The following is a 15,516-nucleotide window of genomic DNA, read 5'->3' on the forward strand; positions in this document are numbered from 1 at the left end:
TAAAAGATCTGGTAATGGTAGTGAAAAAGACCTGAAATTCAGTGGCTACATTGGAGAAGTTGTGAAGTCATTACATTGGATAATGGCAATAATGCAGAGGATGTTGATGTGCAGAAATAAAGTTATGTTTCCATTGTATAAGACCTTAATCAGGCATCATATGGATTATTGTGCACAGATTTGGTCACCTGGTTTTAATAGTGAGGAGGAGGATATGTTAGAAAGTGGTCAGTGATCTTTTGAACAGAATATGAAGACAAATTGAGAGAATGTAAATTGCAAAGCCTTGTGAATAGGAGGAGCGGGTATATGATTGAGACATATAAGCTAGTCAGGGGTTATCAGGTTGACATGGAAGAGATTTTTCATAGAATCAGAGAGGGGAGGGGTAGAACAAGAGGCCATTCCTGGAAACTGTATAAGGAGGGTGTCAGCAGAGAAGTGGTGAGCAAGTTCTTTTCATGGAGAGTTGTTGATTAATGGAATGCATTCTCTGAGTGTATTGTGAATGTAGACGCATTGAATCAGTTTAAGGCACATATTGGATGAACTTTGTGTGTAATCGTGTGTACCTCCCACAACGAGTCTCTGACTCCATGGAAGTCATATGTTAAAACTCCACTCATAGTGTATTTGTCAATACTGTATTTGAATTTTTTTTTTTTATACATAAATGTTCTCATTTCAAATACCAGTACTCTTTTGAGGAAATTCTCTGTAATCCTCTCAGAGGTTTTCGGTTTTACGTAACTGAACATTCAGCAGACTTGTTTGTTTTCTCTGTTATTTCCTGACATTAACATGTAGTTAAAATGTTATATTATTAAAATAAAGGAATTCACTCATAATTAATTTAATGGAATGAACACAGCACACAGAGCTAATTAAAGAACAGGTTAATCATTCAGAGAAATAATAAAATGTTTAATTCATTTAATTATTTCATTGTGCTGTATTTATTCCATTAAATTAATTATGATTGTAAACCAGCACCTAAGTCTAAATACTTGTTTAAGTAAAGGAATTCTTTATGGTTATGCAATACAATCAATGTTGAAGAGCAGACCGGTTTTAGTGTGTAAATGCATATATCACAAACTCTAAATGCACCTCCAGTTGGCATATTGATCACGAATAACCTGAAAAAATTTAGTCACTAATGAGAAATATATCCTGGCGTAGGATAAAACATAGTAGGGAAAATATCTTGAGGGTCAGAGGAGCCTTCCAGATGCTTTGGGACTGGCATATGAGAGCAAATGTTGCTCCCCTCCCCAATGCTTTTCCCAGTCTACAAACTGAGAGCAGCATTTTACTGTCCTGGAGATATCAGGAGTTTTCTTCACAGTACCTTCACCAACACTGATGATACTATGGTAGTGAAATATCTGTAGCCATTTATTAGCTAAATTGTAATGGAGTGATGTCATTAATTGTAAATATAGTAAGACACATTAACTGATTAATCTTCATTGCTGTGATTTTCATGTTAAGAAATCCCTTCCAATCTAACAACAACAACAGTGCACTTTAACTGCAAAGTTCGAATCCTGTTAAAGATGTGAAGAATCTTTAAGAGATTTTTCATCTGAAGATGATAAACCTCTTTTTGGCGCTCATTGCCCATTATCCAGTCTCATATGAAGGTATCAGATTAAATAGTTATTTCATCAGCATTTCATTACAGAAACTAGATTTTTCATCTCACAAAACAGGTACACTGAACTGAAATGCAGTGGACTGAAGAAATAACACTGGCCAACAAAAAAAATTTTTTTCCCTGTTGATTATGATCTGACACTTGTTTTTTACTAATTTGGGTGCGCCGATTTCAAATATCAAACCCATTTTTCTCTATCACGTCAGGTTTTTCCTGGCATTTTCTTTTTGCTAATTTGTAAGTTTTTGATAGTTTTAAGGAGGCAGTACTATTTAGAGGATCAAAAAAATCGATTTTTGAATATTATTTTCTGAAAGTATGTACTTTTAAAAATCTGTTCCTAACTTTTTATCAAGAAATTCGAAAAATTCTCGAAGATATAGCCTATTATTCAAAGCGGTGCACAGATCAGAATCGGAGCGCTCATTGCTCTCGCTTGTTAGTAAACGAATAAGTGCATAAGAACCTGCAACGGCACGTACTGGCGCTTTGAATGTGAGAGAGGCCGATAACCGACCTAATACATTTAGGTGATGAAAAGTAGGAGATGACAACTGCCTAAAACAAATGAATGCTATATGCGTCATAGCGGACAAAGAACGATCGAAATCAGTCAATCGTTAATCGATCGTGAAAGTATGAGGAGCGCTTATAACGTTTCAATAAAGTCTCTGGTTTTTTTTTGTCTTGTTAATTGCATGTTAGTCGGCAGTGAAGAAAATACATAATGTCTACTACTCGAAATTGTGTCAACAGTGTAGATTCCTTCTGCTACATTTGTGGCAGCTTTACTGTTCCCAGTCAAAGGACAAATATCACTGATTTCATTAAGAAAGTGTACTTTGCATACTTTGACATAAAAATTGCAGATCAGGATAAGTCATGGGCTCCAAATAAAGTGTGTAAGTCATGTGTAGAAAATTTACGACAATGGAGCAAGGAAAAACGCCAAAAATTAGCTTTTGGCATTCCAATGATTTGGCGTGAACCGAAAAATTACGTAGATGATTGCTATTTTTGTTTAGTTCAGACTTCTGGTTATAATAAGAAGAATAAGAAAAAAATTGTGTATCCAAATCTCGACTCAGCAATTCGGCCAGTTGCTCATTCCAATGAAATAGCTGTGCCAATTTATAAAGGACTTACTTTACTTGAGAATGATCACACGATCGGGATATGCCAGATGTTCTTGAGGAGCAAGACCCAGATATTGATTTAGACAATGAAAATTTAATTTCTAGTTCTGGACCGCAACGTTTTACTCAAGCGGAATTGAATGACTTAGTAAGAGATTTGGGCCTATCAAAGGAATCATCGGAATTGTTAGCTTCAAGATTAAATGAAAAAAACTTACTGGAGCAAGATACGAAAATAACTTTTTATCGTAGCAGGGAAAGTAATCTTGTACAATATTTTAAACACGAGTGTGGGTTTGTTTACTGTAACAATGTGTTGGCCTGAGGAAACTACAATATGCTACAAGATTTCATTAGTCCAGTGATTGATGTAATTTTATATTTGTCAACATGCCACAGCATATGCATAAGTGTACTAATATTCTTTATGATTATGCCATAATTAATTATTAGTACTTATGTTAGTTTAATGTACGAACTTTAAAAAAAATTGGAAAGGTATTTACGAGTAAATTTATTGGGACTGGGCCCTCATCTTATAAAAAAAATAAATAAATGCACATTAGGTAGCATTGCAATCTTATGTAGTTTATGGCAGTGTCTATTGCATGTAGCTCTCTCACAGCAAAGTTGATAGATTCCAATGGGATCTGAGCAGACATTATGCTGTCTGGAAAGACAGCAGAAACTCCCATTTAGATCCTCTGATTTTGAACCATCTGTGAACCATGAGGCACAAAATCAGAGTATTCCAGTCTGTGCGCTTGAAAGAGCTATTTTAGTAGGGAGCAGGAAGGATGAAGTATTTGAGTAGCCAGAAGAAAGAAAAGCTGCATGGTGGTATATATGAATGCCATGGCAGTAATATATTTAATGGCATCTGTGCAATGTTGTCAACTTCAATATCTAAAGTTTGTAAGAGAGCTTTTGTTCACAAACCAAAGTATAATATGGTGGTTTTGATGTACAGTTTCACCCAACTTGGACAAAAAATAAATGACCACATGGGATGGTCCAGCAGGGGTTATTATTTTGGTAGCATATAGCAGAGTCAGCTGTAGAGACTGAAGTGACAAGATTCATTTGCTTCAATGTATAGGTTAGGAATCATTGAGACTATTGAAATGATCCAGTTACAATTCTTATTGCTTGATAGCAGAAAGGGTCCAACCAGCATAGGGCACTCCCTCTGGGTATTTTGTGAAGATATATATGGTAAAAAGGGAGGTGAAGTGCTGTTGATGATAGAAAAAGTGTTACGTCCATACAAAGTAGAGATGCAAGGGAGAAATAGTGGTAATGGTTTTCCGGCAGTATGGTGTGAGACAGAGGTGAATAGCATGAAATACTTTGTTGGATGTTGCTACTCTACACATTACACCTGGTAATGTGTAGAGTAGTGACCAGCAAATTAGCCAAAAAAATAGGAAAAGGGTGATTATCATGGGTGATTTTAATTATGAGATAGCAACTGGAAGTAAAGAAAATAAATTTCTTTAGTTTTTAAGGGACAACAACTTCAGGCAGTATGTAAGAGAGGGTACATTAGAATTTGAGGGTCTTGGATTTGATCATTTCATCAGAGGATATAATAAATTTAGTTTAATCCTTTATCCAAGTGTGAGCAAACAAAGTTTGCGCCTGAAAATGTTAGCTTGGTTACGAGTTGGCCAGTGTTGTACTACCTTACCCCAGTCCTGAAGAAATTTTCAGGTGCAAACTTTGTTTTCTCACAATTGGATAAAGGATTAAACTAAATTAATTATAATCTAACCAAGTGAAAAATAAACTTTTCATCATCAGAGGATAGTATTATAAATGACGTGTGAAATCATCCTCCTGTTGGTGAGAGTAACTATGTAGCGATCACCTGGGTGGATGCCAACAGTGTAAGGACTTCTGTGAGAAAAAGGATATATGTGTAACTACAAGGCTGCTGATTATGGGAAGCTCAGGAAACATAAAATGAGGAATTGGCTGGAAAGGAGATCAGTGCTGCTTGGATGGTATTCAAGAACTATCTGGTAGAAGCAATGTCTAAATATATTCCAAGGGTCAGAAGGTTAAATAATGTAGGTGCGTAATGAGTGTAAGCAGTGAACACATAAGATGTCGTGACATAAAATAACTAATAAACAGAAATATGCACTTGGTGTATTCTTTCACACCCACAGAATTTTCAGCCCTTTTTTGCATATTTATATATTAGGGATTTGTTTTTGTTTCCAATTAGTCAAAGAGTAAGAATAAATCTTGTTTTTCATTTTGTATTATGTAATATAACAAGATATAGTGTCAGTGGCACAAAAAAGTAGAATGTTTCATTGCACTTTTTTTTCCACATAATACTTTATCAAGAGGTTGCATTCATAGCGTACAATGTCATGTTAGCTGTGAAAGACATAACTCTGTTGCGCACTGATGACCTCGGGAGATTGGAAAAGCTATCTGACTTTCACCCTCAAAAAAGAAGTACCGCAAACCCTATCCCCAGCAAAAGTGTTCAAGTAACTTTGTGGAATTCAAGAATTGATTTTCTCTTACGTGAAATATGTCTTGCTTGTTTCACCATAGGTGTGGTTTCATTGATGGGGTTCTTTTGGTTTAGAACAGATTATCAAAGAAAACATTTTTTCTCCCAACTTAATAATTGTTGTATATGTTAATTATATTTCTCTTTTCAAACAGTTATCAAAGAAAAAAAAATGCTACATTTTCCGATTTTTAAAAAAATCTTAATTATAATTTAAGATTCATATTTTCATGTATGTGGGTGATCTGAAAAGTTCTTGGCCTAAAATGAAAAAACGAATTTATCATTTCAAAATTATTTTTATTTTTCAACATAATCTCCTTTAAGACTGATACATTTATTCCAACTATGCTTCAGCGACATTATCCCATCCCTGTAGTGGTTCTCAGTAACATCTGCAAAATATCCCTCTACAGCTGCAATCACCTCTTGATTCAAAGAAAAACACTGACCAGCGAAGAAGAGTTAGTTTTGGGAAGAGATAGAAGTCAGAGGGAGCCAAATTTGAGGAATAGGGTGGATGTTCCAACAATTTGTAGTGTAGATCCCTTAATTTTTCCATTGCCAAAACACCTTTGTGGGCAGGTGCATTGTCCTGATGAAAGATGATTTTTTCTTCTGCAAACCAAATCTTTTCTCATGAATTTTTTCATCTAGTCTGGTTAAAAGATCGGAATAATATTCCCGGTTATTGTTTTATCCTTTTCAAGATAATTAATAAACAAAATGCCTTTAGCATCCCAAAACACCGATGCCATGATCTTTATTGCTGATGGAACTGATTTTGCCTTCTTTGGTGCTGAACAACCGGTCTGTCCACTCTTTTGACTGCTGTTTGGATTCTGGTGTGTAATGGTGAATCCAAGTCTATTATTTTAAGAAGAATAAAATCAGTTTTATTCTTATCAAAATCCTCCAAGCACTGTTCAGAGATTTTCATGCAAGTGCGCACCCATCTTGTTGAAACTTTTTCATTTGCAATTTTTTATGCAAAATATATCCTACACGTTCTTTTGAAATGCCTATAGTCTCAACAATTTCATGCACTTTGACTTGCCTGTCATACAATACCATATCGTGCCCTTGATCAGTGATTTCTGGTGTTGTTACACTTTTTGGATGTCCTTCACGTGGATCATCTTCAAGGCTGGTATGGCCACGTTTAAATTCGCCAGCCCATTTCTTAATTGTCGAAAATGAAGGAGAAGAGTGCCCATAAACTTTTATGAACTTCGAATGAATTTCTTTTTGCATTAAACCTTCTTTTACAAAGAATTTTATAACTGCATGATAGTTAATTTTATCCATTTCAATGGATACAGACAACACTTTTGCTTCAGACAGCTGTATAAAAAAAACTACTTGATAGAATGACTTGCAATTTCACACTGATGTTTATGACAGATGTACCAAAAAAAAGAAATGTGACAATGGTTTTGCCATCTTTGGTTGAGGCTGAGAACCTTTCAGTCCACCCATGTAAAAACAAAAGTGACAAAAGTGTTTTTACATATTCTTTGTTATACATCTTCTGTATAATGTATCATTATAATAACAACAGAGAGTAACATTAAGATAATTTATCAAAAGGGGGGTAAAACTAGTCCACATTAACCACTGATCATGAAATTCACTTACTGCAAAGTCTTTTTGGTCTTAAGCAAAGATGTGCAGAAATCCACTATACTCGATAAGCATGAAACTGAATTTTAAGAAATAATCATGTCTGTAAAGGTTTCTGAAATATGAATTTATTATTTCTATCAAAGATAGTAAAATGAGTACACTTTTTTGTGCAGGTGATGTACATGTACTATCTCTTGGGTTACAATGTAATGGAACTTCCGATGTCTGCAAGTAAAAGAGATATTTTGTCAATGAACATTTATATCTTAGCATTAGATGGTGATATCAACTTTCAACCGAAAGCAGTACAACTGCTTGTAGATTTAATGAAGAAAGATGAAAACTTAGGAGCAGCATGTGGACGTATTCATCCAATTGGAAATGGTAATTTTTTTGTAGTATGTTCGTTATATTGTAACATTCCTGCAGGATGTTTTCATTTTATCCATAATGTTAATAACCAAATATATATTATTATTATATATAGACCTCCATGGAGTCAAAACTCATCATGGGAGGTCAACACAGGCAATGCATTCCATGCTCCTACCATTCTCCATGAATAAAACTCACTTATCTTTTTACTCACTACTCCGTTTTGCAACTTCAGGGGTAGCCCCTTATCGTTGTTCCTTCCCCTCGTTCTACCACATGAAAAATCTCCTCAGTGTTAGCATGATAATAACCCTTCAACAGCTTAGATATCTTGATCATATTCCCCTCCCCCATCTTCCATCCACCAAACTCTGCAGTCTTCATGCTTCAGTCTGTCATCATAATCAACATTGTACAGTCCTAATATCATTTTTGTTATCTGTTTCTGCACCCTTTCCAAGGTTACTTCATTTTCCCTTCAAATCCTAGTGACCAGATCTGAGCACAGAAATCCAGATTTGGTCTGATCAAAGCTTTATACAATGGAACCACCATACTTTTATCTCTTGCAGTGAATATCCTCCTCAATATTGCAGCAAATTCTCTGAGATGTCTTGAAGATGTCTTCAAACCTCTATCCACAATCACCCTGAGATCCCTTGCTTCCTCCACTTCTTCCAATATAACACCACCAAGTGAGTATGAATTATCCCGTCTGAGGATTCCAAATTTTAAAACCTTACATTTACTTGCATTAAACTGACATCCCCATTCGTTTGTCAACCTTCCAGCCTATTCAAATCCTCTTGAAGAGTCAAAACATCAGTACTATTACTAATAACTCTCCCAGGCTTCACACCATCAGCAAACAACTGCAATCTCCCTTTACTGTAGTGACAGTTTATCATTGACATAAAGATTAAACAGCAGTGGTCCAAGTACTGAACTCTGTGGAACTCCACTTGTAAAATATTACAAGTGGAGTTCCACACTTCCTTACTACTTGATACTGCTCCCACATATAACTCTCTGATAACTACCAGAGAGCCGATTATGAATCCAATCCATTAACCTAATATCCAAACCCATATGTTGCAACTTAAAAATCAAGTTGTCAATTAGCACCCTGTCAAATGCCTGTGAAAAATCCAAAATAATGGCACTGTATGCTTTTACTCTCATTCACTGTTCTTGTTACTCTATTGTAAAAGGTTACTAGATTACTAAAACAAGAGTGCTCTTTAACAAATGCATGATGGCCTGCATAAATAATATTTCCCTCATCTACCCAATTCTGTATATGAGTTCTCACCAGTTTCTGCAAAATCTTAACAACTACGGCACTAGAGAAGTATCAAGTGATGATAATTATCCTAAAATGCATCAAGTATTTTAGTCTGTAAATAATGGGCTATCATCAGTGTAATAAGACAGAGATAATGGATTTCATCTGACTTGTTATGACATAACTAATGATAGAGTAGACTTTCATTGTAAATAGCAAATGCCATTATAACAAACTTTCTCAATGGAACAAACTGCTACAAAGTCCTTGCTGAAGACTATACACTATAACAAATTATTCCAGTGGTTCCTACAAGTTTGCAATAGTGAGAGTCAACTGTATAATGTTAAAAAGCTTATTTATTATTATTTTTTTTTTTACAGCTGCTGAGAACAAGAAATTCCCAAACTTTTGGTAAGGGCAAACAATCATTTTGATTAAGGTTTGATCAAAGCAATAATGCTTCAGAACTGTCTTTGAATTTACATTCAAATTTAAAATGATTTGTGCGGACTCCATGCTGAGTGAGCAAGATTTCCATTAGTGTTGGTGTCCCTGAAATCTGTTCTCTTTAGATTGGTTAGTTTGTCCAAAATATGAGAGATGGCATTTGCAGAGCACCTGGTAAACATAGAATTAAAGTTTTGTTGTGTGGTAAGAAAGCTGATTTCAATTCTTCTGGAACAGTAATATTTCATCTGCTACTAAATATGTTAAGCCTGATCTATATGAACATGGGCCAAAATGTACTCCCTCCCCATAATGAGCATAATCCCCATGCATATACCTTCATCCACAGAAGGCATTTTACATTTGAATGTTTATTTAAACAAAATCTTAAAAAAACATGACTTGACCTCCTGTTACAGACAATACAGAAAATTGGCATCCCTTATCCGCTCCGCTAAAGACCAACCACTTCCCCTAGACCTACATGGTGTATACCAGGTCCCTTGCAGCTGTAAACTGTCTTACTTTGGCCAAACAGGCAGGACAGCGAATATCAGAATTTCGAAACACAAGGACTACATCCATTTTCACAAGTACAGCCACTCTGGTGTTGCAGACCATGCTCTGGATACATGCCACAGAATACGGTGAAAGAAAGCTACAGTAATGCACTGTAGCAAATACAAATTCGAAAGACTATTCGTGGAATCAGCCTCAGCCCTAAGAAACTCTCCAAACCTCAACAACTTTGGTTGTATGACTGCCCCAAATTTGGGAGGCCTACATAGCCCGCTAGGGGGTACCATCAGGACTTTTAGGAGAACAAATAGCTTCATCACTTCATTCTCAGTTACTGTGTTGTAGTGCCTACATGCACGTGCCTTTTTTGTAAGTTCCTTTTCAAGATGGCAATGTGACATTGCCGAAATATTTATTAAAGTGTAATTTAATTTATATTCTTATCTACGTTGTCAATTCCTAAGTGATTTAGTAATGCAATACCAACGTATAAGATTGTCTACGAGAATAAAGAAAGCTCAACTATGAATAGTAAGGTTTTTTTTTCCCAACAACAATGTATCATTAGTTATATCTTAACAACTTGGATGCTATCTCTCTAGCTTGCTTGCAGCTTGTGCCATAGAGGTGAAATCCATTTGTAAGTTCTCACTTTCGTATGTGAATTATTTCTCTAATGGTCTGACTTATGATATATTTAAAATATTTTGTGCATATACATCAACATCAAATTCCTGACATGTACCCTCAGTGGGTGTACAGGATATTATGATAGTTCTACATGAGGAACTGACATCATTACTAATTTCATATCAACAATTTTCCTCCAAATAAATCTGTTATCTGTCAAAACTCCAACATTGTCAGATCTTATATTTCTGTCTTCTAAGGCATTTTTTTGCTGTACCAATCCACCTATATCTTGGACTTTCTCTTGGTCTTTTTCCTGCAAACCTTTCCTCTCCCATTCTATTTAGGTGACCATACCACCTTAGATTAGCTCTGCTAACACATTCCTGGATGCTAACAGTGTCAGGTTCTTTCCTAAAATCCTATTTTATAATATGATATTGACATTGATGTCATTTGTTCTCACACTCTAGTCTTTGTGTTCTTTGTTTGAATGTTTTATTTCGAATCCAGCTCTCAGATCTATAAGCTAAAATTGGTTTGAACACTGTCTTGTATACAGCTAATTTAGTGTTTTGACTAATTTTCTCTTATTCCATATAAATTTATTCATTTGACTTCCTACCATACTGGCTTTGTTGATTCTGTTGCCTATTTCCATATTTACTAAAAACTGTGCCTAAGTAGCTGAAATATTCTATAGGTTCTCCATTCACGATGCAGTTGACATTTTTCAGTGTTTCTGTCTATTTTCATTGTGTATCTCTTGTTATTGCTGATTTCCATACCAAATTTATTACAACAGTTATTCAATTTAGTCAGGGAATCTTACAGACTTGTACTAGATTTATTTAAAAGTATAACATCATCTGCATAAAGTAAAGAGCTGAGGTTAACATCTCCAGTTTTGTTATCAAGTTTAATACTGCTTTCCTTCATAATGTACATCCTTCTCTGATACCAGATTTAACATCAAACCATCTTCCTGTACTTCCTTCAGTTCTAACTGCTGACTTACAAGTCAGATAAAGACTAAGTATTGCTTGATATAATGCTCTATCGACACCATATATTATTATTATTATTCCTGACACCTCCAAGGAGTCTGAAGACTCATTTTCAGATATGTGGCAAGTAGAAGAAGGAATGATTATTGTAAGACGATGTTAATGGATATTTCTGATAAGCAGGCATATATGTTAGTTACTCATAGCTATTATTTTTCAGGAAATAACAACATACACTAAAATATTAATTATACTAACTTTAAATAATACTTTCCTATATTTTGGGAAGAACGTTATATGCCATCATCAGGAATCACAGAAAGAATGGTATGTGCACACAGGTACTAACACTGGCAAATAAAACTGAAGAAAGGCAACCAAAGTTTGGTGTCCAGTCCTAACCGTTGCCTCTAGTGGACTGAAGAGATGAGGATGAGTGCTTCTCAGATTTGGGGTAATCTCATGTACCAAATTTGTTGAGGTTTGGAAAGTTTTTCAGGGTTGAGGCAGATTCAAGGAATAGCTTCTCATATTTGTATTTGCTGTGGTGTAATAGAGTGGCCTTTTTCCAGCATATCCTGTGGTGGGTGTCCAAAGCACGGTAGTCAAGTCCTGAGTGGTTGTAATGGTGGAACCAGATATAGTCCTTGAGTTCAGAAATTCTGATATTGGCTGTAGTAGGGCAATTAGCAACTGCAAGGAACCTGGTAGGTCTAGAGAATGTGGTTGGTCTTTGGTGTAGCAAATAAGGAATGCCAATTTTTTATGTGGCCTTTAAGTGGTAGTAAGGTTGTATTTCCTTAGGATTTTTGTTAGTTTCAGATGTGCCCTGGATATATGGAATTTTGAGTAATCTGAAGGGGGGGGGGGATTTGCTATTACGGTGTTTTAATATTTCTTGAGGAGCTAAGAAAGTGTTGAAAATATGGTCAAGTTGGGAAGGGGGCTACTGGTGGTGAATGTATCTATCTGTGTGAATTTTTTGTAAACGGAGAATGTCAGAAATCTGCAGGCTAGCATGTAATCAGTGTCTAGCCTGCAGATTTCTGACATTCTCCGTTTACAAAAAGGAGAATGTCAGAAATCTGCAGGCTAGACACTGATTACATGCTAGCCTGCAGATTTCTGACATTCTCCGTTTATTCCTGACTGCATGTTCCTGACTGCATGCAGTCAGGAATTCCTGACTGTATTCCTGACTGCATGCAGTCAGGATATGTATTCCTGACTGCATGCCTGGTCAGTGTTTTTTACCACTGTGCTGTCATCACAGTGGTAAAAAACTCCCGTTTTCATGTCACCTCCAGAAATCTGCAGGCTAGCATGTAATCAGTGTCTAGGAATAGGAGACTTGTTTTCCTTTTCCAAGGTTAACGGGATCCTGGGATGTTAAGAAAATGTTGAGGATATCCAGGCCATGTGACCAAACGGTAGTGCTGTAATGAGGCCGTGGCAAAAGAGATGCCCACCACGGGCGCAAAACGTAAAAAATAAATAAATAGATATAAAAGTCTGCTATTTTATATTGTATTTTTAAATTTCGGCAATATGCCGCTTTAGACACACAAATTCTGCAACACACTGTAACTCGTTTTGATGGGGTTAATAGTAAGTATTTAACATATTGAATTTAGTAAAATTTAACTTGTTACATTTAAATTTTTTTCATTTTTGGGTTGGGGGGGGTACAAGTCAGACAGTTGCCACAGGCGCTTCATACCCTCATTACTGTACTGCCAAATGGAGAAACACATTATCTGCATAGTATTTCCAGACAGTGTGTTTTTGTTGGGAAAGGTTCAAGGATTTTTCTTCAAGGGTCTCCATTAAGAAGTTGGTTAGTAGTGGAGAACCCATGGCTGTCCCCCTTCTATCCGTTTGTGGAATTTTCCTTGCCAAATAAAATAGCCTGAGTTCATGGTGAACTGAAACAGGACTGAGATATTAGAAGGAAATGTGGCTTGGATGAGGTCTACTATACTGGGGTGAGTGTTTTATGTGTGAAAGTGTGTTGCCAGTATATTGTGTGATCACTTTGGCTATATGGGTGAATCAATGCCATCCACAATGGGATGTAATGACACATTTTGTAGCCCATATATCTGGGGGATGTTAATGGGAATGATAACTGCTGCAGAATACATCATTGAGGTATTCAGTGAACAATTTATAAGGGTGTTTCATCCTCATTAGAGTGAAATTGTAAAATCTCGCGAGAAATTATTTCTTTAAGAGAATTTTCGCTAAAGATTTTACAATTTTTTTGTCTGAGTTTATAAGAAAAAAATGTGCTTAGTAAGATGTAAAAATATAAAAGAATAATTTACTTTTAGAATGTACCTGCACTTTAGACTTATTGGTAAAAGCTTAAGAGGAGTTAAGCCGGATTAGTGCTGATTACCACCGAAATCGTATGGTCAAGCGGCCAGCGACGACGTCAATTCTTTCATTACTTCTGGCTAATCCTGGAATACTCCTAATTAAGAACAAAGGAATAAAAGGCAATACAGCACGTGGCTTTTTGATCCTTGGTCTCGTGCTTGGCTCTTCATCTACGAGGGCGCCTTCCCTAGTTCCAGGATGATCATTCTTCCTGCCGCCAGCTCTCTCTAGGCTCTGGATAGCTATGGCAGAACCCCAGCACGTCCGATGAAGGAAAGCTCTCGAGGATTGACCAGACGGAAGACGTTCCAGTTTCACTGCGTGTGTTACGGAATATAAGTCGGACTTTCCTCTCGAGGTTGTTAGCAAGCAAGCCATTATTTTGTTGTAGTATGTTTGTGAATGTAACTCGAAATCGTAAAGGATTGAGAGAGGTTACTTGTTAACCGGCGGGTAAGATTGAATGTGAAATAATGGAAGAATATGTATTGTTAAGTATGTCTAATTCATAGTTTGCTTGTGTCTTAATTAGTATCATTGGAGTATCGGATGTGTTGGAAGAAAGTTAATATAATCCCTCCTGGAATATTTATGCATGGTTTTGTCTCATAGAAGACACTTTTATTTCATGGCACTATAGTTTCTGTTGCTCAGATAGCAAGTAGTTTTGTATGTTAAAGTGCTTTTGATTAAGTTAATCTTTTATTAACTCTTATATGCTCTGTATCATATCTTTTAGTTTGATAATAAACATGTTTTTGTTTTGTAATTACCTGGTTCTCATTCCTTAGCCAATGCACTATCCCAAAAATATTAATGAGCCTGAGGGAGTAGAATACAGTAACGAGCCATGACTTGCATAGAAGTATTAACTTATTTTCTTGTTATCTTCTCGCCCTGACTTTCAAACGTAAAAGGATCAATTAAATTTCTTAATTGATATTGTGCAATTGCTCAGGGACTGTTACGTTAGATAGACTTACAACATGAGGTCTAGCTAACCACAGAAAAAAAAAAAAATGGGGGGGGGGGGGGCAAGAATAAGTAAGTAAATAAATAAACAGCAAAAAAATAACATATTTTACAAAATCATTACAAACTCAAATGAAGTGGATGGCTTAATTGTGAATAAACAGGAGATATACAAGGAAATAAATAAGCTTGATGTCAATAAGGATTTCATGACATGTCACTATGTTTCTTAAGGGAATTGGTAGTGGCATTAGCATGCCTATTTAATCAGAGTTATAGTCTCCAGGGATGGCCTCTTGTTCTACCCCCCCCCCCCTCCGATTCTATGAAAAATTTCTTCCATGTCAACCTGATAACAACCCCTGATTAGTACAAATTCCTAGAGAGTGGAAATTAAGTAAAATTCTTCCACTGCATAATAGCGGTGATAAGGCTATGGCTACAAATTATATGCCAATCTGTATATCTGGAGTTCTGGCGAAGATACTACAGAGATTGGCGAGAACTAGGATACAGAAATGGGTTGATAACAGCAGTACACTTTGAGGTTGTCACCAGGAGTTTGATAAAGAGAGATCATATTTGACAAACTTACTTATGTATCATAACAAGGTTACAAATGTCTTGGCCAACGGAGATGCATATACAGTGATATACACTAAATTTTGCAAAAGCTTTTGATAGACTGTCACATGACAAGCTGTTAAATAAACTGAAACAGATTGGATTGGATAACAGACTAGTGAGTTGGGTCCAGGATATTGGCTGATATCCAGGTGACCAAATCTGTTCACCATAATCAATATGAGGCCTCTTAATCAGGCGTCATATATATTATGGTGAACAGATTTGGTCACCGAGTTTTTATGGTGACGAGGATATGTTATTAGAAAAGATCCAGAGAAGATTCACAAAGGTGGTAAGTAGACTTTTGGAATGTG

At 36.0% G+C, this 15,516-nt stretch overlaps 2 protein-coding genes across 3 annotated transcripts in view; one reads left to right on the top strand and one right to left on the bottom strand.

The window, feature by feature from the left end:
- The window catches only part of LOC150099094 (chitin synthase chs-2-like), a 162,347-nt gene that overhangs the window by 60,011 nt on the left and 86,820 nt on the right, over positions 1-15,516 (top strand). Inside the window, exon 5 of the mRNA XM_090405809.1 lies at positions 7,129-7,339. Within this exon, the coding sequence (XP_090261935.1) occupies positions 7,129-7,339 (211 nt within the window). The remainder of the gene's footprint in view (positions 1-7,128; positions 7,340-15,516) is intronic.
- The window catches only part of gwl (serine/threonine-protein kinase greatwall), a 524,263-nt gene that overhangs the window by 40,222 nt on the left and 468,525 nt on the right, over positions 1-15,516 (bottom strand). The gene's annotated exons all lie outside the window — the stretch shown is intronic.

Source organism: Typopeltis vanoorti, chromosome 15 (assembly GCF_054136105.1).
Source record: "Typopeltis vanoorti isolate ZY-2024b chromosome 15, IOZ_Tvanoo_1.0, whole genome shotgun sequence".
Lineage (NCBI taxonomy): Eukaryota > Metazoa > Arthropoda > Arachnida > Uropygi > Thelyphonidae > Typopeltis > Typopeltis vanoorti.